Source organism: Nematolebias whitei, chromosome 19 (genome assembly GCF_014905685.2).
Source record: "Nematolebias whitei isolate Nwh7 chromosome 19, NemWhi1, whole genome shotgun sequence".
Classification (NCBI taxonomy): Eukaryota; Metazoa; Chordata; class Actinopteri; order Cyprinodontiformes; family Rivulidae; genus Nematolebias; species Nematolebias whitei.
This window is the reverse complement of record NC_056516.1, coordinates 1,992,203-2,018,760: the sequence shown is the minus strand read 5'-3', so window position 1 is coordinate 2,018,760 and position 26,558 is coordinate 1,992,203. Positions and strand designations below refer to the sequence as shown.

The window sequence follows — 26,558 nt, the reverse complement described above, 5'->3', positions numbered from 1 at the left end:
TTCTCCCTCATCCATCTTTTTCTCCCTCTAAACTTCATCTTTCCATCTTTAAAATTCTTCTATCAAGTAGAAATCATACCAGATATTTTTAGAAGTGTCTGTTGTACAGCTGGAAGTGAGAAAACAATCGCCGTATTGTTTACTCCGTGTAAAACTTACTAAATTAGCCATGTTGTTATTCTCCATATTTTGCCAATTAATGTAAATGTGTGATGTGTTAAACTTTGATTCTGTTAATAAATGACCCACTGTCGTTGGTGAGTCAAAGATAATTAACGTTTCCGTCCACATTTTTAATTATTCAATGCACATTATATACAGTCCAGAAAAATGAAAGAATCCGTTTAATTTATGAATATACTCATGCACATGTTCATACTACATCTCTGTCTCCAGACCACACAACATAGCTGGTCATGCTTGATTATTTTAAATAAACAATCCATGCCACTCACACAGGAATCCACCTCACTGAAGCTCCCTGAGCAGTAGCATTGCGGTGGAGAAAGACAGACACCCCCGTCCCTCCCCTCCTCTCCTGACAATTCTATTTCAATTAATTTTATTTATATAGCATCATATCACAACAAAGTTGTCTCAGGGCACTTTACAGGAACATTCACATAAATAGAAAAGCCAATTAGTAAAGTTCTCTGTCTAAGGAAGCAGCAGACTCGTCGAATCTTCTCGTTGACACACAACGCACTTGCAAAGGTTTTATGTTCATGCACACATCTCTGTACACAGTGGGGATTTTAGCCTCTTTTTGGGGGCGCTCAAGCACCCCTAAATTTTAACTCAGCACCCCTGAAAAATGTAGAAACCATCATTAGGATTTTGTACGGAAACTCAATTCTCAAACCTTAGATTCACTTAAATATTGAATAAATTTGAAATAAATATGGAATAAATGATGACACTCTTAAACAGGCCAGTAAAATTTATGATTTTTTCTTTTCTTTTTCTTTTTTGCATGAGTCGCAGTCTCAACACCACCTGTCAATCAAGCCGGCAAATATATCAGAAACTGTGACCTCAATGTGTCCTGAAGTGAACACTCCTTACCTGCAGCCTGGTTTTCCTTCAACTACATTGTCAGGGTTTTGCATTATGAACACTTTGTGGTCAGAGGGATGTTGTGAACAATCATCAGAAAAAAATAGTTAAACATTGTCAGTGGGGAACATGTAATTCAGACACGTGTTACCCTGAGCGTTTAGAATGTGGAATACAGTTTATTACATCTGTAAGAAGGTAACTGTAAGGAAATATTCTATTTTCTGTCATAATTACATCATGCTCAATGGTTAAATTAAAGATTAATGCTTAAAACTAGCAGTGTTTTGTTTTGTGTGTTTTATGCAGACTCTCCCACTGGTACATTTTCATCTTTAAATCACTTCTTGGTCTGTTGCCTTCATACATCTCCTCCTACATGTCTCTGTGTGAGTGCAGCTACAGCGTGCTCTCTCAGGACATCATTACCTGCAGTGTTCCCTCAGTGAGGACTGAACTAGGCAAAAGGACCTTCTCCTACTCCGCTCCTGTTTCCTGGAATATCTTACAAAAAGACCTGAAGCTCTCGACCTTTGACCTCTCTAAGTGGCTTTAAGAATCTGTTGGATTCCTGGCAGGGACCAATGCAGACATGTTCCTGTTTTTAGTTTCTACATTCGCCTTACAGTCTATCTGTTTTTGTTACTTTTTTGGGCCATCTTATTTGTAAAAAAAAAAAAAAAAAAACCTATCTGCCTCTTTTATGATTGTCTATTCTTGTCATCATTCTTTGTTGAAATCAGGTCTCTCATGTAAATGAGTCCTGGAGGCTCAGTGGGATTAACCTGTCTAAATGAAGGTTGAATGAATGAATGAATATGTAATTCTAACTTCTGTTTGCATAAGTTTAGTCTTTGTTAAAACTAAACTGATTTTGTACAAAGTATTTAATAACTTGTGTAATGTAAAATTTACTCTTACATACTGAATTTCACTGTGAACTCTTGCTGTGTCGCTCTGTGGCATGAAAACATCCACTGCAGGAACTATTTTAAGTTATTAGTAGCTTAGAATTTCATTATATTTTATTGGCAAATAAGATATTCTTTGCCTTAATGTTGGCTGATAAGGCAGAAACACCTCACTAAACATTGTGAGCTTCGTTACCTCCATCATTACAGTTATCTTTGTTAATTTGTCCGAGGTTAGCTCACCCTGAGTTACATTTCCTCGTGGGTGGAGTGATTTTACCATTCACGTAAAATATTTGATAATGTTCTTAAAGAAATAATTCCTGAATATTGTTCATACTGTGTTAATGCTACATGTTTGTCTCTTGACCTTACAACTGGGTAAGACTACAGTAGACCTAGTCCACTACTGGTTTTAATTAGGTATTTTAAGCTACTAATAGACATGATGGATAATGATCACGTTGTTTTATGCTAGACCATTTGTAAGAAGGAGTGATTATTATTATTATTGTTTCATATTGACTAGTGATTATTTTCCCCTAAAACTTAATTTAAGCTTCACTGTGTTTCTTAGACTGTGACTAGGATACGTGAGAGAAGCAGAGCGTGCTCTATTCACACAAGGAGAGCTGTTGGTCAGGCAGGTCTTGTTGTACCATTAACTCTAAAATAGTTATTGAATCAAGTGTTACTTGTGTAGGTAAAACTAGATGTTTAATGTAAAGACGCTCTTATCTGCTGTGCTGAATTGCTCGATGTATCACAACTGTATCTTGTCCTTTATCTGTTTCTGCTTGGCTTTTGGATCTGCTTGCCTTTTGGAAGCAACAAGTACAGAGTGAACTAAGTCAGAGAATGTATTTAAGTTTTTTGTGTACGGGACATGAACTAACAGGGAGCTGCTGGTGTGTGTCCCACCTGATGACAAGATCACCAAGTAAACTGGAACAGCAGAAGAAAATAATAAAACAACTCTATAAAAGGACTTCCAGGAAATGAAGACATCAGTTTGAACTAGTTTAGACAAAGAACTTAAGAATGTGTGACACATCTCGGGGTGGAGTGTTTGTGTTTAAATACAGGAGATGCTGAAGCTCCAGTCAGATGTGTCTTGGGTTTTTGCTGTGTCTCTGTTGGTTTGGGGTAAGAGCATCTCCTTTCAGCTGAAAGCTTTAATAAATGTTGGTAATAATTTTTAACTTGAATCTCTCTGACTGATTATTGTGTCTTTTCTCCATGTATCTCCGAACCAATGAGAGGAACAGGTGAACAGGCTGAAAAGTCTGAGTTGTTGTGTTAATTTTCCTCGACAATTTTGGTGTCGAAACCCGGGATACTGGAGAAGGACAATTGGTAACCAGAGAATTGGACATCAATGTGGTTGTTCACTCTTTTCCACAGGCCAGCAAACGGGTAAGAGGAACTATATTTATCCTCTCTGTGGCGTTGCACTGAGTGATCATGTTGTAAAATGTTTTTGTCAGTAGAGATTGAGTGTAAAAGGTTTTTTTTATTTTTAAGTAATATATCGGTTGTAAGCTTGTGCAAGGATTATAAAACACAAGTTGTGATTAAAAGAGGCAGGTTGGGGACCTGACCAGGGGTCTGGGACCCCTGTGTGAGTCAACAAAGTCTGGGACTTCAGTCAGTCGGGAGTGGCGTCCCAAATTTCTTCCTGGATGCGGGGGAAGGTAGCCAGGTTGGGTTGAGTTTTCCTGTGGAACGTGACTGCCCACAAATAAGAACAAGAGTTGACCACACATCTGTGAGAAATGTCAGAGATACTTAAATGGTGATGACAGTTTCCAAAGATTATTGAAGTGTATTTTTTGAACTGTCAGAGAAACTTAAATGGTGATGACAGATTCCGATGATTATTAAACAAAGGTGTATTTTTTTGTGAGAAACAAACTGAAAGCTGTCCAAAACAAGATTGGATAAGAAAGAGTGACTGAGTGAAAGAGCTCCACAGCAAGAGTGTGTGTGTGTTCGAGGAGAAGCTCTTTGCAGTGTGGTTTTGGTGGTTTAATTTCTTCGCCGCCGAGCGCGCTTGTTTTCTCACTGCCGAGTGAGAAAACAAGTCATTTTGTGTAAAACAAAACGTTATACAGACAAAACATGACAAAATGAATGGTGAATTTGATGCAGACATTGACCCTTCAGGGACCCTGGCTCCCTCTTGAAACTCAGATCAACAAACAACTAACATACCTGACGGATCATGACGACTTGACAAAGAAAAAAATCAGAAAAAATAAAAAGAGAAGATGACTCAGGCAGTAATAAATCAGGAAGCCCCACTGAGTCCATACAAACCTTTAGGAGGATTTTTTACTAAAACAACTGAGAACGCTGGGACAGGAAGTAACAAACAATATGCAGAAAGCAAGAAGCAGAGAAACAGTTGAGAAAGTGTGAAAAATGAATTGTGTCATGGCAAAGGATTAAACACACTCTAGAGTAGGCAACACCGGAAGTGAGGGGTAGAGCAGCCACACAGCAAATGAAGTTGTCTCTGCCCCTGTATCTGGGGTCGGAACAGACAGCCTCAAAGGGAGGGACCTCTGCTAACAGGGAGGAAAATCCCCGTAGGGGGCTGTACCCATCCATCGAACTAACACAGGGGACGCTGGTTTTAGAAAATATCAACACCAACCCATTTAGACAAGCAGCAGCACCATCATGTGGACTGCTGGAGGAACAGCCTGAAAAGCCTGACCTGTTCAACACCTCCATGGCTCAAAACAAAGGTTTTTGCACCTCTTCCACTCATAAACAAAGAGGAACAGGGGGTGGCAGTCAGTCCAGCCTAAATTACAGCATGGGCTCAGGAAAGAACGAAGAGGTGAATAAAATAGAAGAACATATAAATGAAACTTTAGAAAAAAAGTGGCTCACAGCAAAGAAATGATTGAACAATGTGAGTGCAGAATGAAGAGATTAGAGCATGAGCTGCCGGATACACAAGGAAAACAACCTGTCAGAGTATCAATGACCGCTAGAGGACATTTGATACCCGAACAGGAAGAGCAGGAGAATTTCCGATTGATAAAAGAGAAGGAAATAGATCACAAAATTGACAAACTAAGAACCACATTAGGCCATTTACGAGAACTGGAGCCCTCACAAACAGCCCATCCCTCTTGTAGAACCCACACAATGACAACAAGAGGATTAGATAAAAATCTTGAATGTTTCAGTTACTACAATCATCCGGGGGTCGCCAGAATTATGTGCCCTTCCCAGTAAGAGACAGAGATGCTCTGGTTGACAAACTCCCAAGCATCTCTGCAGGAGGCAGATTGTGGCTTTCCGAACTAAGTGGTCTCACTAGTGGAATGTCCCTGGCCCTAGGAGACTTTAGAGCAATCCTGGAACGGTGTGTGATGCCCCTGGTGGCCAGAGAATTAGAAACAGTAGCACGCACCAGTAAACTGGGCAATGAGGTCCCACTGAGTTGAGTAATAACAGAGTTAGGACGTGCAATCAGAGACCAGTACCCATTATCCACTCCCGCAGCTATTCCCAAGTTTGAGCAGGAACATCAAGTCCATCCCAAAGATTATATTACCCTGGCAGCTGAAAAGTGGATGAGACGTACAACAATAAATCCTCAAGGAACACCCTCTAATTTACAAAGTAACTTTTATGGACAGAATTTCTAGGCGCAGCCAAGGTGTTGAGGGGATCCGTTTAGGTGGCCTTAGGATTGCGTCTCTGCTTTTTGCAGATGATGTGGTCTTATTGGCTTCATCAGCTCATGATCTACAGCTTTCGCTGGAGCGGTTCACAGCTGAATGCAACGCGGCCGGGATGAAGATCAGTTCCTCCAAATCTGAGGCCATGGTCTTGAGCCGGAAAAGGGTAGAGTGCCCGCTCTGGGTCAGGGAGGAGGTCCTACACCAAGTGGAGGAGTTCAAGTATCTTGGGGTCTTGTTCACGAATGAGGGAAAAATGGAGCATGAGATCAATAGGCGGATAGGTGCAGCATCTGCAGTGAAGCAGGCGCTGTACAGGTCTGTCATGGTGAGGAGAGAGCTGAGTCAAAAGGCGAAGCTCTCAATTTACCGATCGATTTACGTTCTTACCCTCATCTATGGACACGAGCTTTGGGTTGTGAGCGAAATAATGAGATCTCAGATACAAGCGGCCGAAATGAGTTTTCTCCGCAGGGTGTCTGGGCTCTCCCTTAGAGATAGGGTGAGAAGCTCGATCATCTGGGAGGGACTCAGAGTAGAGCCACTGCTTCTCCACGTCGAGAGGAGCCAGTTGAGGTGGCTTGGGTATCTGTTTAGGATGCCTCCTGGATGCCTCCCTGGTGAGGTGTTCCGGACACGTCCCACTGGAAGGAGGCCCAGAGGAAGACCCAGGACACGCTGGAGGGACTATGTTTCTTGGCTGGCCGGGGAATGCCTCGGGATTCCGCCGGAAGAGCTGGCCCAAGTGGCTGGGGAGAGGGAAGTCTGGACCTCCCTACTTAGGCTGCTACCCCTGCGACCCGACCCCGGATAAGCAGAAGAAAATGGATGGATGGATGGACTGAATTATTTAGAGAGGCAGTCCTGAAGGGAGTGCCCACATCTGTGGCAGAACTGATGAGACAGAATCCAGATCTCCCTGGGTGCGACTAGGATAAGTGGGAAAGACATCTATTACACCACCTACAAACAATACGAGAAGAACAAAAAAAAGAAAAATAATGAGAAAGCTGAATTAGAAAATCAGTTGCTTAAATTACAGCTGCAGGAAGCTAGACAAAATGCAACAAAGAAGAAGGAGAGGACAGAGAATGTGATGGTTGCAGCGGCTCCACGGCCGACGCCTTCTCCTGTTGGGGCACACTATACTAATCAATATCCTGGAGGAGTAGCCCCTCCTCCTTCTCCTTTTCTCTATCCTGCAAACCCTCTCCCTCCTTTTTATCAAAATTAATACAGGTCTGCTGGCTTTGGTCGTGGCGGGGGCTGGCGTGCTAGTGGTGGCCGAGGATGGAGAGGCATGGGGCGGGGACAAGGGGGAAGAGGTGGATATGGAGGAGCTACTCCTGACATCTGTTACAACTGTGGAAGACCAGGCCATTGGGCCAGAGATTGCCGAGCTCCACCACAAGGACGAGCACTACCCAGTGGACAACCAGGTATGCTGCCACACAAACCAGCAGCAATACCCACTCTGAACACAGGAGGGCAGTATCCGCAGTGGGAAGACTTTCCCACTCCTGGTACTTACTGACAGATCCCTGAGAACCCACAGGGTAGCATGGGCACAGCAGACCCTATGCTACCGGTGAGAGTGGGAGGACAAGAAATTAACTTCTTGGTGGACACAGGAGCCACCTACTCAACAATCACCACAGCTCCTGTCACCTACCTATCCGCAAAGACTGTGTCATTAATGGGGTTCTCAGGGACAGAGCAACATCTGCCCTTGACTGTACCATTGTGTAGTGGACTAGGCCTCCGACCAAAACCTGCCTCTGAAGACCTTCATGGGACAGGAACTGTTATTTCATTGATTTGAATCCAGAAATACAAATTAGCTCATCCAGAGACTATCTAATTGTATCCTGAACTAATCAATTGAAAGAACACTCTCTTTTTTAAATTATCATTACTATTTTACAATATCTTGATAATCAAAAGTGTGTTTAGTTCATGCCATTTTTAAATGTTGAAGTGAACCACTCATTTTAAATCAACTGTGAAACAGTATTAATGATTTTTTAATCCTCATTTAAATTAGAAATCAAGTTAAATGTCTATTTTACAAAGTAATTATGCATTTTTGATCTTCTGTCTGAAATGAGAAAGAGTGATGTTGGTCAAAAGTCGGAGACAGTCAAAAACAAGTTGTTAGAACGAGCTGTCGTGTTTTTAAAATTCTCAGACAGTAAATAAGAGAACTGGCACCTGCAGTGTTTCTCACTTCGCCAAAACATTTCTCTGTCTGTTCCTAAAATATTCTTGCTGTTTTCTTGACTTGTAAAAACCCTGTGACATCACTAGAACCACACCCCTGTTGGTTGCTTCAAACAATCAGGACTTACTAAAAGTGACCGGAAGCAGAACTCTTTAAAAGTCAACACTTCCTGGAACTATTAGTCTTCTGAGCCTTCTGAGTCTGGTGGAGTAATATCTTCTAGAGTTTTCTGAGGTTCTGGGACAGTTATAGCTGTTCTGGAGTTCTGGAGTTTTTCTACTGCTGAGTGGAACTTCGGACTCAGTTTTCGAGTCTGATGGAGTCATCCATCTCTGCAGAAGTCACGGCGCCTCGCTGTGGCTCCACCAGGCGAATGCCCTACAACTTCTGAGGAAGTTTGTTCTGTTGAACGGAGTATCTCACGACTTCTGCCAAGTCGCAGCCGCTCTGAGGAGACGCTGAAAAGTAGCGTGCCAGGGACCTCTTGACCGTAGCGGACCCATCCTCTGCCAAGGTAAAGAGTCGTCACAAGCTTCACTACAAGTGTACCACCGGCGAACTGCGCTTGAAAGTAGCGTGTTGTTCTGGTCTACAGACATAAATCTTCCTTCAACATCTCCCTTTAAACTCCTCCATATTTTACATCTTTAAAACTCTTCTATCTTGCCAGTAATTAATCCAGATACCTTCAGAAATGTCTGTTGTTTTTATTAAGTAAAACGTGCCAAGTTTTATTAATCAGAACCAGATCAGTCTAATCAAGTGTACAATGTTTTGATGTTAAATTTTGATTCTTTTAATAAATGACCACATTTATTTTGATGGGTCAAAGAAAATTAACGTCTCATGTCACTGATTAAACCATCTATGCACAGTACCTCTGTCACATATCTGTAAGTAGCTCGAAAAAGAGAGAACCCGTTATTTAAATATGACTGTAGTGAAGCTCTGAAGCTAACCTAGCCTTTAGAACACTACATCTGGTAGCCGATCTGGTACGATCTCTAAAGAGCTTCTAGTGGCCGCGCACGGTCCCTAAAAGAGATAATTTAGGACCCATTCTCCTCTTTAGACATTTTGTGGCTGTACGAATGTTTAAAGAGGTGTGAATTATATGTGACGAAGTCTGTGATATTGTGGCATAACGCTCATGTTGGCATGAAAAGGTCTGTTCCTTTGAGCTTGGTACAGGCATGGTTCATGCGTGTGGTGTTCAGAGAGCTGAAATCAATGTCAATGTGTCTGTGTTAAAGCTGTAGAGTGTACATCTGTGTGTGTAACGTGTAACTAAGCTGATGTTGTGGAAAAAAACGCTTTATTCTGTTTAAACTGTAGCAGAGAGGGCGTTCTGTCTGACCCGGTTCTGTTCACTGGACTCGTTGAACGAGTGGTGTTTTACATGGATAAAATGCTGTTTTAAAGCTGAGCGCCAACTCAGACCACTGTTAAATGCTGATCCGTTACATTTTTAACAGTAAATTGTACATTTTGGAGGTTTAACGGGCAATTGTTGACCTGATTTTTTAGGCTAACTGCTAACAATGAGAGCTAGTATTCACGAGGTGTGATTGGTTGAAAACCGCTGTTTGGGTCACTCTGATTCGCTGAGAAACTGGTGACGTATCTGTGCATGCACTCCCTCTGATGTCAGATTGTAAAGCCCACCCCGTTGCTCACGTGTCTGTAAAGTCACGTGACCCCGGAAATGTATCTCGGTTCAACCGAGCCCTCCTCTGTGTTTAAAATCGCTAAATGAAGCCTGCCACTGTTCCCAAAACTCATGTTTTCATGCAGATAGACGTGCTTGTTAAAGCGACGCCACGTTTAAGCTTTAAATCCGTTCTGGAAGTGCTGATTTGACCATGTTCGACCATGTGCTACATCTAGCTAACGGCTAACAACTGGATATCAACAGAACAGTCCACAGGAAGTTGTCATAGACTTCTGCTGGTAAAAATAAGCTTACACCGCCACCTGCTGTTGAAAGAGGGGTATAACAATTTTCCTGAAAGGAGGCTGCTCACTGCCTTTAATTAATTTTTTTGTTACTCCAGCCTGGTTTATGAGTTACTGTCAATAGCGAATTTCTAGTATATAGAACTGCTTAAAAAACGTTTGAAAACTAAAGTTGCTGTGAGACTTTTAGAAAAATTGCAAGTTTATTTAATTTTAAGTGCTTTAGAGTAAATGAACACTGAAATAGCCTGGCTCTTGTATCTGTTAGAAATAAGCACATTAAGTAACTAGCTAAGAAAGCATTTACTTAGAATATTCATGCATTGGGGTAAAACCTACAAATAGGTGCCCATTCATTTGAAGAAGTTGGCCTATAACAGTACTGTTGGGTGAACCCAGAGCTAAAATAGTGTGTGAAACTCACTGCTCACTTAAATACAAATATTTACCTGTTAAAAACTCTAAAGTTGGCAACTGTTTCAACAGATAAGTGCTGAACAGTGAATAACCATGGCAGATGTGACAGAAAAGAATATTGATCCTTGTGAGATGAAGGACTGGTTAGAGAAAGCATTAACGCTACTCACAGAATCCTTGCATCCATATGGTGAACAGGTGGACAGCATGAACTCAACAGAGTTATTGGACAAGCTGAAGGAAGTTGCAGAAAGTGTCACTTCCACAGCCAGAACAAAGTCAAGCTATGACCAGCTGGCTAAATTGGCGCTCTTGTTGAAAGCAACATTCTATGCTGTGGTAAACAAGGCTGATGACCTTGCAATAAGGTTAAACAGCGGAACGAAGGAGTACTTCAAATTCGAGGCACAGTCTAAATTTGATCAGGAGACCTGTGCGAATGAGTTACAACGTGAGAGGGAGCTCTCAAAAGCTCAGCTGTCGTTACAAGCTCACTCATATGAGGAGAAGATGAGGGGAAAGAGAGGCTAAGTACCAAGCACTGTGTTCAGACAACGATGCACTACAACAACAGTTGCAGCTCACATCAAAAGCTCTGAACGAATGCAGATTGGAAAAGGCGGCGTTAGTACAACAAGGCGTGCGTTTGTAGAGTGAATGTCATACATCACAGGAACGCTTAAAAGCCTGTGAGGCAAAACTAGCCGCCGTAACAAATGAGATTTCTGGCGTGGGGCAAGGTTGTCTGGAACTCAAAGACGAACAAGGTCAGAGTCCAGGTCACCCACCACCACCTCAGAAGGATTTTGCTGCACCTCCTGCTCTTAATCCACTTCGGTCACCTCCACATGAGTCTAGCGACACACCTCTACGTGCCATTTTGATTCCTACGATACCGATAAAACAGCCTTTGCTCCCAATTTCGGATTTGTACAAAATTGCAAAGTATGTCAACCGCTTTGAGCCAGGGCCGTTGGATTCAACTGACACTAAGGCCTATCTGAACGACCTTGACTTCCAATTACGAAGCTATCCTAACGCTACAGTTGAGGATAAAGTAGGTTTGATCAGGTTCACTTCATCCAGGACGGTGTTTTCCTTCATAGAGCGTCAACCTGATGCCACAAGAAAGGATTACCGACTGTTATGTGCTGCTCTTATGAAGGAGTATTCCCCTTGCACGGGACCTGGCGGTTATCCAGCCACCGACAAGGTCATGTAAGGTAAGAATAAGCACCACAGGGCATATTATTCTAGGATTTTGCAGGCTTATTTTGGTTACAGGAACGAGGCCAAAATGGAGGAAGAGGAACCGTTTAAGTACGTGTTCAGCAAAAATCTCCATCCTGACATAAGGATGTCAGTGCAAATGATGGCTAATTTCAAAGAGAAATCCATCAGTGAGACAAAAAGTTGTGCTGTGAATGTCTTTGAAGCACGTTCACAGGCCAAAACACCCTTTGAGGTGTACCCAGGTGAGAGGATTCCTGCCCAGTCATTAGAATTGGAAGGGACGAGAGCTTCAACTCCCCCTCCCAAAAAAGGCGAGAGGAAATGAGGTTTCCCAGCAGCCAAACCTCAACAGGTGAGTGCCCTCTGGTCCAGACGAGATCCTAAATGGTTTCCCAAGGAACCAGAGGATGAACGATCGTACCAGAAGGGGGGCGAACGCCCTAAGGGTAAAAATTATGGCACCAAAAGTGACCCATACAACCAGGGATCCCACTGGGAACTCCAAAGGGGGGGGGGGGTACTCTTTCCCCACCACGTCGGGCTGAACAGCCTGAGGCAAAAAAGAAACAGCAGCAGGTCCAGAAAAAGAACCGCAGTCCTCTGAGCTCGGACGAGACAGAGAGTGTGCGTCGGTTGTTGGACTTGTTGGAATGTGTTGCCACGGACAAACAACCTAACGCTTTGTTTGGCGACATCATTGCTGATAAGTCGGAGCACACAGACAACACCGTTACTGCTGTCACAGACAGTCACCATGACGCTGTTGTGGTAAACTCTGACACACCCTCACCTGAGATAGGGGGGGTACAATCACACGTCACCGACGGTGACACATCACAGACTGAATCCTCAGAAACAGCGATAGCTGTGCTAACGGTTCAGTCAAACCAGGGTGACACAAACAACAACGCTGCCGCTGTCATGGACAGCCACCAGGACCTTGTTGTTACAAACAATGAGAGCCCCTCATCACACAGTGGGGGGGGGGGGTGATCTCATACATCAATGACGGATGCCCGTCAAAAGCCGAACTCTCAGGAGCAACAGCAACTGCACCAACGGTTCGGAAAAACCAGGATTACACAGGTAAAGGTAGACGTGTGAAGAACCGTCGGCCAAAACCTCCAAGGTTCCTGTGTAACCTGATCAGAAAGGGGGTCGCTGAGAAAGCTTACCTGTCGATCACACTTGAAGGAGTCCTCACACGTGAAGCCCTATTGGATGGTGGAGCCGACATAACTATTATGTCAACTAAACTGTTCGAAGAGCTCAGGACTGCCGCTAATAGTGTTCACAGGGGAATACCTCTCATAGAATGGGCTATAGGGCTGCAGGGCCTCACGGAGGCGAAGACAACCCTAACAGCTATAGCTATGGTTCGCATGCATGTTGGCGAGATGACACTATACCACCTGGTATATGTGTCTCCGGTTGACTCATTCCCATTTTTGGTCGGCCAGGATTTTATAAATAGCTTTGACGCGATTATAGATTATGGTAAACAGACAATGTGGGCTAGAGTGAGCAAACCCTTGCCAATACTCATGCTTCCTGAGACAGTCACAGACTGCCCAACAGCAGGCACTGCAGAAGGCACCGAGGACCTCTCCACAGAGAACACAGTCCTGGTAAGTTATCCTTCAAAAGCATGTGGATCCGAAAACACCCAACCGGTGAAACCGACTCTGACTGAACAACTAAGCCTCCTCTGCGAGCTGAAACAGTCAGGGCCCACCGGATACTACCTACCATTGGTAGTTCAAGGGGTAGAGATCCAAGGATCCCACACCAAAGACGCTGTACTGTCGTCGGAGACAGATAAACCAGCTATCAAGGACGGAGCCGTGGACGGCCCTCAGAGGTCCTCTGACCCCTCCAGGCTCCTCACAACCCTGTCAGTACAACCTACAGCCAAGGTAATGGCAGTCACACGTGCACAAGCTACAGCCAAGCCGACTGACAACACAGACTCTGTACAACACGTGCTGACTGACCCAGACATCATCCAACTTCAGAAGTTGGATCCTGCAATAAACTTGTTGATGCTGTATTTAACTGACTCAGGGAAAAACACTCCGTCCGAAGCCAACCTGGATTCCAATCCAGACCTTAAAGCCCTCTTTCAGCTGCGCAATCAGCTAAAACTGCTCAAGGGCATCCTAACTTTAGCTCATGGAGCGAAGTCCTCACCAGTGTTCGTGGTCCCTCATGACCGAAGGGGGGTGATGTTAGTTAGGGTAATGTTACCAGACGCAATAACGTGATCAAATCTGACATTCAGAGTGAGTGACGCACTGAAACGTCGTTTCTTAGTTGCTTAATCACTACTTTTGTCAATGTTGAAAAGTTGTTTTACTGGTTGCTTAGTCACTATTTTTGTCGATGTTGATACATCGTTTAATTGGTTTTTGGTATTGTTTCTGAACACCCCCAGCGAGAATGAATTTTGTGTGTATTTAAGTAAGAGACTAAGAGGACTTTAACTATGACAACATGTAGTTCATTTGTTAAAACTCAATCTTTGAGGAGTCAATGTAGGTTAATGCTACCTTAAGTACCATAATCTACATTGGTCTCACAACGCTTAAGCCGAACCTACTCGAACAATCCTATTCGGGGGGGGCTAGCTAATCCTTCAGTTGAGTCTCGCCATAGACTCCAAAAACATTTAGGGGAAAACCAAAAGCCAAACCTCAAGTCGTTCGTCTAAAAGGACAACAGACAATTGAACCAAACTATATTTTGCCATGTAAATCTAACTTAAACCAAGTTAGGAATGGAAAAATAGTTTGGAATGCCCTTCTATAGATATAAATCCCTATATGAAAATTTTTCAGCATGACCCACCCTTTAAATTGGTAACTTTAGCTGATCTAAACCATGATAGCTTACACACCAGGTGCATATAGGTTAAGGTCTCGTGTAAAATTCCACTCATAAGCCCAACTAAAACCACATAAATGCATGACACATAGAGCTAGAATGGCACCCACTGGGAACCACCAGCAGCAACCTTCGCTGAAGGAACCTACAACTCCAACGTGGGTCTCCAACCTTCATCCAGTGGTCGCCTCTGCAGTTCAATCGAGGGAACTCTTCTGCATGCTGATCAATCAACACCTCCAGTCATTGTGGATTTATCGTTGTGGATTATATGACTTTTTCCAATGGATTACAGACTTTGTTTCCAAGGGGTTAAAGCATTGCTACAATGGAATTACCAACAACATTATGGAATTACCAACAACATGATGGAAGTACCTAAACCGTTGTGGAATTACCTTCTTTGACTTTTGTTTTCCTCTTGCTGGATTATATCAAGCTCAAGGACATTCGGAGGCGTAAGTTCATGTTAGAATTCATCCCCATGGACAGGCGATGATTTCCAAAGGGGGGGCTGTAGTGAACTCGGCCTCCGATCAAACCAGCCTCTGAAGACCTTCATGGGACAGGAACTGGTATTTCATTGATTTGAATCCAGAAATACAAATTAGCTCATCCAGAGACTGTCTAATTGTATCTTGAACTAATCAATTGAAAGAACACTCTCTTTTTTATATTATCATTACTATTTTACAATATCTTGATAATCAAAACTGTGTTTAGTTCATACCATTTTTCAATGTTGAAGTGAACCATTCATTTTAAATCAACTGTGAAACAGTATTAATGATTTTTTAATCCTCGTTTAAATTAGAAATCAAGTTAAATGTCTATTTTACAAAGTAATTATGCATTTTTGATCTTCTGTCTGAAATGAGAAAGAGTGATGTCGGTCAAAAGTCAGAGACAGTCAAAAACAAGTTGTTAGAACAGGCTGTCGGGTTTTTAAAACTCTCAGACAGTAAATAAGAGAACTGGCACCTGCAGTGTTTCTCACTTCGCCAAAACATTTCTCTGTCTGTTTCTAAAACATTCTTGCTGTTTTCTTGACTTGTAAAAACCCTGTGACATCACTAGAACCACACCCCTGTTGGTTGCTTCAAACAATCAGGACTTACTAAAAGTGACCGGAAGCAGAACTCTTTAAAAGTCAACACTTCCTGGAACTATTAGTCTTCTGAGTCTTCTGAGTCTGATGGAGTAATGTCTTCTAGAGTTTTCTGAGGTTCTGGGACAGTTATAGCTGTTCTGGAGTTCTGGAGTTTTTCTACTGCTGAGTGGAACTTCGGACTCAGTTTTCCAGTCTGATGGAGTCATCCATCTCTGCTGGAGTCACGGCGCCTCGCTGTGGCTCCACCAGGCGAATGCCCTACAACTTCTGAGGAAGTTTGTTCTGTTGAACGGAGTATCTCACGACTTCTGCCGAGTCACAGCCGCCCTGAGGAGACGCTGAAAGGTAACGTGCCAGGGACCTCTTGACTGTAGCGGGCCCATCCTCTGCCAAGGTAAAGAGTCGTCATGAGGTTCACTACAAGTGTACCGCGGGCGAACTGCGCTTGAAAGGAGCGTGTTGTTCTGGTCTACAGACATAAATCTTCCTTCAACATCTCCCTTTAAACTCCTCCATATTTCCCATCTTTAAAACTCTTCTATCTTGCCAGTAATTAATCCAGATACCTTCAGAAATGTCTGTTGTTTTTATTAAGTACAACGTGCCACGTTTTATTAATCAGAACCAGATCAGTCTAATCAAGTGTACAATGTTTTGATGTTAAATTTTGATTCTGTTAATAAATGACCACATTTATTTTGATGGGTCAAAGAAAATTAATGTCTCATGTCACTGATTAAACCATCTATGCACAGTACCTCTGTCACATATCTGTAAGTAGCTCGAAAAAGACAGAACCCGTTATTTAAATATGACTGTAGTGAAGCTCTGAAGCTAACCTAGCCTTTAGAACACTACAACTGCCATTTCAGATAGGAACACAAAAATTGCAACATTGGTTTGTCTGTTCACCTGCAACACCAGTCAACTTGATGGGAAGAGACTTACTGATAAAGTTGGGGGCAACTGTAGTCTGTGGGGCACAAGGGGTGTGAGTTCAATTCCCAGATGGCTCCTATTTGCAATGTGGTGAACTGTGCACAGATGGACAGTAATTGATGCAACCAGTGGCTCCTGAACATGCTGATATCTACTGGGGCTGCATGACTGTTGAAGGGTCTAGTCCACTGCTGAAGCTGTTCCAACAATGGAAGCCTTGGATCCTGAGTCTACGTGCCTATGTCTTTCCTCCCGACCCCCCGCATGTCACGCACTTCTATGACAGGAACCACGCAGACTGGTATCAAGAGAAGTTTACAGCTCAATTGGAGGGTAAGATTTGGACAATTCACACACAAAACATTTATGTGGCCCTGGCTGGGGTGGCAGCGGAGGTGGAGTTAACTCATGAATAATTACTGTGGTATCAAATGAGTGATGAAGCCGTGTCTCACATATATCTCTCTCTCCATGTCGAGCACGAAGCAAAGGAGCTGGGAGGAATGATTAAACGTTCCCTGGCAGCGACGGACTAGGTTCCCACCTCAGTACCAGGTCTGTGCTTTTCTTTTTTTTTTTTTTTTTTATTTATCAGGAGAATATATAATTGACACTACATACATTATATAAAATTTACATGACTTCTCCAAATTTTTCTTTTTTCCTTCCCCTTTTTCCCCCCTCCCTCCCCTCTTCCCCTCCCTCCCCTTCCCCCTTTAACCAAAAACAAGACAAAATAAGGAAAAAAAAAAAAAAAAGGAGAGAGAGAGGGGGAGGAGGAACGGACAGGAGGGACCCAACAAACCAAAAGGAAAACAATATTTCACTCTTTCATTTATCCTCTAAAATCAAGTCACATGGTAATGTGATGAGTCAATCATATCAGTCTATACGCTAAGGTCTGTGCTTTTCAAAGTCTTGTGACACATACAGAATATCCTCTCACACAGAAGAGCAGGTGATGCTGGAACATGAGTTGTTGGCTCGTGACCACGGGAGAGAGAAGACTGATCATCATTCTGCCGCAGCAATGTTGGTCTCCATACCTGAAGGCTTATGGGCCATTTCTCCCACAGACGTGGGGAAGACACAGTGCAGCCCAATCACCTTTCAAGTAAACACAGATTCACCCATTTGGGTCCCAAAATACCCACATAAACAACAAGCAGAAGAAGGAATTGCAGACTGCAGGAGTTTTAGAACCCTTGCGTCTGAGTGGAACACACCCATCTTGCCTGTAGAGAAAAAAAGGAACCGGTAAATATCGAATGGCACACGATCTACGAGCCATTAATGTAATACTAAAAACACCCACAGTACCTGTTACAAATCCTTATGTCTCTATCTCATCTCTGGACCCTACACACCACTGGTATAAAACTGCAGAGATTTATTCTCATTTACATATAAAGGCCAGCAGTGGCACTACACTCGACTCCCACAAGGATTTGCTCTGTCTCCAGGTATCTTTAATCAGGTGTTAAAAGATGTACTGTAGTCTTGCCCTCTCCCCAGAGACACCAGACTGATCTAATATGTGGATGACCTGTTGTTGGCAGCACCCACGCCTGACACCTGCATAGAAGCAACTAGGTTAGTGTTGGACCATCTACACAAAAATGGCTTTAAGGTTAGTAAAAATAAATTACAGATTGGCAGAAAACAGGTCTCCTTCCTGGGACGAATAATCTTTGCAGGAACCACTAGCATGTCCAAAACTCATAAACAGAGTATCTTGACACACCCCAAACCGACACATGTAAAATACATGCTTTCCTTTTTTGGGCCTAACAGGGTACAGCAGAGGGTATATTCCTGAATACACACATTTGACACAACCCCTGAGGGATTTGGTCAAAGAGCAAGGCATGAGAAACTTGAACAACATTCTAATATGGACACAATAAGCTGAAGAAGCCTTCATAAAACTCAAACAACACATGTCATCTGCAGCAGAACTGACATTACCTGATTGCAACCTACCCTTCTTTTTTAGATGTTTCTGTAACAAAACTAGCCATAAATGGCGTTTTGTTCCAGAAAAAAGGGGGTGAGAGAAAGGTACTACAGTACTTATCGACAATGATGGATAATATGGAAAAACGGCACCCCCCATGCACACAACACGCATCAGGGATTGCAAAATTTATTCAAAAAACAGCACAATTGTTATGGGACACGCCCTAGTGGTATTAACCACACACAGTGTAGTGGCATATGTAAATTCTCACTGCTTTACTAAGACCGCTTTAAGACAACACAGGTTATCTAAAATACTAGAAGCCCCCAATATCACCTTCACACATGAAAAACTTGTGACCACACTGGAAAAAGTAAGACCGGACCTGCAAGCTGACTAACTAATTTTTCTCTAAAATTTAAGCTTCGTCCAGTTGATTTAAATGCCTGTATTTAAATTGTTGTTTGTTTGTCGATGACAAGCGAAGGATCCGACGTGGCTGAAGGTTTAAAGCCCCGTGTAAAAATTGTGATGTCATTTTTGCTGAAGTTAAAATCTTTACAAGAAGTGTGCTCAGTCCGAAAGATGTTCCGGGTGTAATTGCTTGTTGCTGTTTACTAGAAACACGTTAAAACTTGGATGTCTGGAAAGCGTCAAGATGTGTGCTCATGTGACAGTTCGAAGAAAACTCTACTGGGTTTTTGGGTGCCTGTGGGGAGTTTTTTGCTAAACTCCTCGAAAGAAGTTGATGACCTCGGGTTTCTGTTTATTATAGCCTCCTTAGGTCTGTAGTTGAAAACAGACTGGTCAGCAGTACATCCCTTAATGACAGGAAATGTGCACAGACTTATAAAACCAAAGGCAGAGGAAAAAGTCATCACATAAGGCATATAATTGGTAAGTGACCTTTTTACATTAACATACATTTTTTAAATAACTTTTCAAGACCAACAGGTACATTTCAAACTGGCAGCCCAGACAGAAAACAGAAATCTCCACACTCAAGTTGATAAAAAAAAAGGGGAATCCCTGCAGTGCTCTGGTCCTGATCTTACTTCTTCCAGTAGTATGTGCAGATTTTTGCATATCCAACTATGGGGGCATCGAGCTGAATTACACCTTGGGCAAGGCAACCATCTTCCAGTTTGGCCTGTGCAGTGTCATAGCGTGTGGAGAACACCAGGCCAGCTGGAGAGGGTATGATAGGACCTACCTCTCTGATGGCCATACAAAACCGCATGGCACTGGACATGGTATTAGCTGAAAAGGGGGGAGCCTGTGCTATGATTGGAGAAAAATGTTCTACTTTCATCCCTAACAACACTGCCCCAGACGCATCGGTGACCAGAGCACTAGAGGGACTGAGAAGACTGAGTAAGACCATGCACAAACACTCAGGCATTGAGAACCCCTTAGAAGAATGGTTTTCAAACATGTTTGGTAAATGGAAAACATTAGTAATCTCTCTGTTAGTGTCTGTGGCTACATTTTTAGGGATCATGGTGGTCTGTGGCTGTTGCTGTGTGCCCTGCTCTCATTCACTGGCGGTCAGATTCATCACCTCTACAATCGAGAAAGGTGGCAGTGAGCGCCCTCCTGCTTACCAAATGTACAGCCAGGGACGAGACATGGAACTATCCTTAGTGGCCATCGCACCACTACTGGAAGAGGCTGACTGTTCCCGCCAGCTTTAAAGTTGCCTGTTTTGCTAAAATGCGACATTGTGTTTTTACCAAGAAAGATGAGGGAAAGTTTCTTTTTTTGTACAGGTGAGGTCGGGGTCAGAAATGACCACCGTCACAGAGGCGTGAGGTGATGTCCTGCTTTCCTCCTTAAAATGAACAGCTGCCTCAGTGGGGTTTCTAGGACATGCAGACCTACACCTATTCAGGGATGGATAGGTAGGAGTAATGGTCTCTTTCAGAGACCAAAAGGGGGAAAATGTAAAGAAGCTCTTATCTGCTGTGCTGTATTGCTCGATGTATCACAACTGGATCTTGTCCTTTGTATATGCTTGGATTTTGGATTTGCTTGCCTTTTGGTATCAACAAGTACAGAGTGAACTAAGTCAGAGAATGCATTTAAGTTTTCTGTGTACGGGACATGAACAAACAGGGAGCTGCTGGTGTGTATGTCCCACCTGATGACAAGATCACCAAGTAAACTGGAACGGCAGAAGAAAATAATAAAACAACTCTATAAAAGGACTTCCAGGAAATGAAGACATCAGTTTGAACTAGTTTAGACAAAGAACTTAAGAATGTGTGACACATCTCTGGGTGGAGCTTTTGTGTTTAAATACAAGAGATGCTGAAGCTCCAGTCAGACGTGTCTTGGGTTTTTGCTGTGTCTCTGTTGGTTTGGGGTAAGAGCATCTCTTTCCAGCTGAAAGCTTTAATAAATGTTGGTAATACTTTTTAACTTGAATCTCTTTGACTGATTATTGTGTCTTTTCGCCATGTATCTCCGAACCAATGAGAGGAACAGGTGAATATGCTGAAAAGTCTGAGTTGTTGTGTTAATTTTCCTCAACCTAAAAAAGTTCAATCTGGTCCTCTGGACATTCAAAAAAACAAAACGAAGCAAAACAACAAAAAAATGTAGAAACTTTTCGTCTCTCATCCGAGATACTTCCTCAGTCTGAGGTGCTGTATTCAGCTCAGTCTCTTAAATAGCACCTTCTCAGAGTGGATCAACCAGTTTTGCTGCTTACAACCAAAACCAGCTGATCACATGCTCAAGAAGGACCATCAGCCTAACAATGGATCATTAGCACACTAATGGCTGTTTACTATTAACAGAGGGCTGAGTGATACTAGCAATCACAGCATTGTAAGAGGAGGACAGTTGAACACGTAGGCCTCCACCCCTGTTTAACGATGGACGATTTCTTTTCACAAAGATGGCCTCCTTTACTCCTCTCTCAAACCATCGTTCCTCTCTATCCAGGATGTGAACATCTTCATCCCTGAAAGAGTGACCGCTGGCCTGGAGATGAGTGTAGACTGCAGAGTCCTGGCCTGATGATGTTGATCTTCTGTGCTGGGCCATCCTTTTGGCCAGTGGCTGTTTAGTTTCCCCAATGTAAGACTGATCACAGCCCTCCTGACACTGAACAGCATACACAACATTACTCTGTTTGTGCCGGGGGACTGGATCAAGTTCACACGAGAAGATGAAAAAAATGGCAAGTTGGCAAGGGGGACAATTGAACACGTAGGCCTCCACCCCTGTTTAACGATGGACGATTTCTCTTCACAAAGATGGCCTCCACAGCACGGTGGCGCAACTGGTAGAGCTGCTGCCTCTCAGCGAACAGGTCCCTGGTTCAAACCCCGGTCCAGGGGCCTTCTGGGTGGAGTTTGCATGTTCTCTCCGTGCATGCGTGGGTTTTCTCCGGGTACTCCGGTTTCCTCCCACAGACCAAAAACATGCATGTTGGGCTGACTGGTAACTCTAAATTGTCCCTAGGTGTGAGTGAGAGAGTGAATGGTTGTTTGTCTCGTTTGTCTCTATGTGTCCCTGTAATGGACTTGCGACCCGTCCAGGGTGTACCCCGCCCCTCGCACAGTGATTGCTGGACATGGGCACCAGCAACACCCGTGACCCAAAATGGAATAAACGGGTAAAGATAATGGATGGATGGATGGAAGATGGCCTCCTTTACTCCTCTCTCAAACCATCATTCCTCTCTATCCAGGATGTGCACATCTTCATCCCTGAAAGAGTGACCGCTGGCCTGGAGATGAGTGTAGACCGCAGAGTCCTGGCTTGATGATGTTGATCTTCTGTGCTGGGCCATCCTTTTGGCCAGTGGCTGTTTAGTTTCCCCGATGTAAGACTGATCACAGCCCTCCTGACACTGAACAGCATACACAACATTACTCTTTGTGTGCTGGGGGACTGATCTTTGGGATGAACCAGTAATGTATTTTGGGGTTTAAAAGCCACTGGGACATTATGTTTAGAAAATAAACGTCTCAGTTTCTCTGATACTCCCTCAACATATGGAATGACCACTGGTCTGGGTTCCTCCTTTTCACCTGTTGGCTGACTGGAGTCCTGTTTGGGTTTCTTGTCTGCTTTTAGGAAGGCCCAGTTAGGATATCCACATTGCTCTAGAGCCTGTCTTGTGTGGGATTTCTCCTTCTGCCTGGCTCCTGAGCTAGTGGGGATGCTGTCTGCTCTGTGATACAGAGTCCTGATGACTCCTAACTTGTGCTCGAAAGGGTGATGGGAGTCAAACTGCAAATACTGGTCTGTGTGGGTGGGTTTGCGGTACACCTCAGTTTGCAAATGTCCTCTATCAGAGACTGAGACCTCACAGTCCAAGAAAGCCAACTTGCCATTTTTTTCATCTTCTCGTGTGAACTTGATCCAGTCTCCCGGCACAAACAGAGTAATGTTGTGTATGCTGTTCAGTGTCAGGAGGGCTGTGATCAGTCTTACATTGGGGAAACTAAACAGCCACTGGCCAAATGGATGGCCCAGCACAGAAGATCAACATCATCAGGCCAGGACTCTGCGGTCTACACTCATCTCCAGGCCAGCGGTCACTCTTTCAGGGATGAAGATGTGCACATCCTGGATAGAGAGGAACGATGGTTTGAGAGAGGAGTAAAGGAGGCCATCTTTGTGAAAAGAAATCGTCCATCGTTAAACAGGGGTGGAGGCCTACGTGTTCAACTGTCCTCCTCTTACAATGCTGTGATTGCTAGTATCACTCAGCCCTCTGTTAATAGTAAACAGCCATTAGTGTGCTAATGATCCATTGTTAGGCTGATGGTCCTTCTTGAGCATGTGATCAGCTGGTTTTGGTTGTAAGCAGCAAAACTGGTTGATCCACTCTGAGAAGGTGCTATTTAAGAGACTGAGCTGAAAACAGCACCTCAGACTGAGGAAGTCTCTCGGATGAGAGACGAAACGTTTCTACATTTTTTTTGTTGTTTTGCTTTGTTTTGTTTTTTTGAATGTCCAGAGGACCAGATTTAACTTTTTTAGATTTTTCTACCTGGATTATTGAGCATGCGTCAGGAAATTTTCCTCAACATTAACAACCTGTTAAAATACACCAGAATGGAGGAAATGGCATCTACTTTATTAAAAATACTTTATTAAAAATTTTCGGCGGAAGGACCCCCTGACCCTTCAAACAGTGTGTTCCCCCATCCACATTAAAAATGCTTCTGACGCCAATTGTCACTGAGATGTTCAAGCCGAGAGCCGTTGTCAGCACTGGGGCTAAGCAGCCTTAAAGGGCAGATTCTAGAATTGCCCCTGATGTAAGCTTATAATTACATGATTTCAGTAATAATAGGTTGTGTTCTAAAGTGGGCCACTCTGAGGCTGAAACTCCAGGGCTGAAAATGAGTCCCACTCTGGTCCTGAATAGTCTATCACTTCATCCAGATTTTTCCAAAATGTATCTTTCTACATTCCTTTTCTGCATCATGTCATCCATCTCTCTACCTTTGCCTGTCATTGTCCTCACATCTAGAGTTGCAATCCTCAGTCCTACAGTCTTGACTTTTCTCTTCTCCCTCCGTCTCCTGACACGTTTCCCACCTTGTGGTCTTAGACTAACAGTGGCATAGTTTCAGCCTGCACCCTGTTTGTCAACAGCAACAGTGGTGGTTGTTGTTTACCCGGGCCTGGACTGATGGTTTCTCAGACGAACTTGCATATTTGTATTGCAAATTTGTTTTATGTCAGATTCCCTTCTTGACACAGCCCTCTCCATTTACCCGAACTTGGAACCTGCACAAGAAACCTTTTGGCTTGTGCTCACTAGTGGCTGGTTTATTTTAATGAGCGGGTTGACTTAATACCAAAATTCAGGCAAATTTTTTTTACTGTGTAGCCCTCAGTGTGTGTGATGGGAATCAGTCTTAGCTACTTCAACACCAGATTTTAGACTAATATCTGTAAAACTGACTTAGTTATACCTATTTTTGTGTTGGCTTATGCCATTTAGCTGTGGTGGCCATTTTTATAAGGGTGAGTCTAAATGGTAAGCAGGTGTAGTTGTATATTCAATGATTACTTTCTGAGATTTGGGTAATTTGCTAACAGACAGGCAATTGTGAACACAAAAATGAATGCCAACAATTTGTGCAAAAACATGGTGCAGTGTCAGTGCAAAAAGTTTGTGTTTGGGATTGTTCTCAGCTACGTTCACATCAGATTTTACAATAATGTCTGTAAGACTGACTGAATTTTTAGGTTTTTAAGATCAGTGGGCTGTGGCGGCCATCTTGAATGAAGTTGACTCCAAATGTTACTCAGTTGTAGATGTTCATGCAATTAATAATCTCTACAAGTTTCATTGAACTTTGTTCAGTGGACCATGAGATATTTTACTGTCTTTTAGGAGCAGTTAATTAAAAAAAACATTCTTACCTCTGGTCCAATGTTTCCTTCATCTCCAGGGGTTCCTGGTTTTCCTGGAGGACCCTGTCAAACATATTTATAATTGATAATAACACAACATGCACTGGAAAACAATGCATGAACACAACTGAATGAAAGTTTAAAATATAAAATAATATGGCAAATACATACAGGAGGTCCTTCACTTGCTGGGCCCTGCCATAAGAAAAAATCAAAGAGAACATGTAAATCTAAGAATTTTTATGTTTTCACACGTTCATTTGTCCACGTTTTCCACTCACAGGAGGACCTGGAGGTCCAGGGAAGCCAGGAAGTCCCTGAAATCAGACAAAGTGAAGAAATCTAAATGTTTCTAATAATGACAAAGAACAAAAGAAATAAAAAAGATGACCTAAAAAAGAAAATCTTTTTCTTCTTGCTGGATGATTTTGAAGTGAAAAAACTGCTGACTCACTCTTTCTCCTACAGGCCCTCTGGGACCCATCGGACCAGAAGGACCCTGCAGAGAGCAAGCACAGTCAAATCAATATCATAGTTTTGTCCACTACACTATAACACAGTCTCACACTCTTGATCTGGTTGTTACACACATCCATGTACTTGTTTCTGAAATGAAGTGTACAACAACTTGGTTCTGGACAGACAAACACACACAAAATTTAGTGTCAGGTTTTAGTTCTCACAGAAGGTCCTGGAAGACCAGACAGGCCTCTCTGTCCAGGAAGACCGATCTCCCCCTTCTCTCCTTTGCTGCCCTAGAAAACAGAATCAAGAATAAATTGGCTTTATTCACTTCCTGCATCTTTGTAAGAAACACCGAGACATTGCCTGTCCATGCAAAGCTGTACACCCGGAAAAAGGTGGGAATGAATGAAATGGATGTTGATTGGGATGGCATAAAGTAACAATGATGATAACAATCAGAGTGAATACAGCTTTTCATTAGATCGAGATCAATCAGATTGAATTTGATTACACCATCAGATCTTTCTGTACTTGTTTGTATGGTGCCCTGGAGGATTTCCATTGTGAATTAGTATGATATAAATAAATTAAAGTTGAATGAACTGGCCTGACTTGAATGAGTGAGATGAAAACAGGTTGTAATAAGGGATGAACAAGGATGAGTAGGAAATAAGGAGGAGGAATAAGGTAAGATGAATGGATAATAGATGAGGGTGAGGAAAAGTATGTTGAGCATGAGACAAACTGTGCTGAAGGCTGAAGCCTTGTCCAAACAAGAACATTACTTTTTTTTCTTCTGTTTTTTTTTTTTGTTTGTTTTGTTTTGTTTTTAAAAATATGTTCTGGTAAACACATCACTGCTCATACAAATATTATATCCACGTTGAAAAGCAGAAAAATTCTCAAAATACAGGGGATCCGTACCCTGAAGACCCACCATAAGTAAAAAAACGCGAATAAGGAGTAGTAGTACAAGCAGTACGTAGTAGGAAACTACCAGGCCTGTATGTGGTGCTGTAATGCAGCCAACAATAACCACACACCATACAGGAAACAAGGCATGTAGCATGTGTGTAAAGCTAATACCATGGGTAGAACCCATGGACTATAAGGAAAAAAAGAAGTTAAGACAAGGATTTTGAACACAAGGAGAAAAAGCTTAATAAAATATTTTTTGTGGAGTGATGATGAAGTGGAACTTTTGCTTATTATTTCCTTGACTTTTGACACAACGTGATCTGATTTAGTATTTCATTGTTTCTAATTGTTTTTGGTTTTATATTTTTATTCCATGTGCTGTAAATATATCTTGCTA

The 26,558-nt window shown here is 42.9% G+C and overlaps 1 protein-coding gene across 1 annotated transcript in view; it reads right to left on the bottom strand.

The window, feature by feature from the left end:
• The window catches only part of LOC119426016 (collagen alpha-1(I) chain), a 62,062-nt gene that overhangs the window by 3,504 nt on the left and 32,000 nt on the right, over window positions 1–26,558 (bottom strand). Inside the window, exons 2-6 of the mRNA XM_037693578.1 lie at window positions 25,462–25,533; window positions 25,233–25,277; window positions 25,060–25,095; window positions 24,950–24,973; window positions 24,788–24,841 (exon numbers count right to left, since the gene is read on the bottom strand). Of these exons, the coding sequence (XP_037549506.1) occupies window positions 24,788–24,841; window positions 24,950–24,973; window positions 25,060–25,095; window positions 25,233–25,277; window positions 25,462–25,533 (231 nt within the window). The remainder of the gene's footprint in view (window positions 1–24,787; window positions 24,842–24,949; window positions 24,974–25,059; window positions 25,096–25,232; window positions 25,278–25,461; window positions 25,534–26,558) is intronic.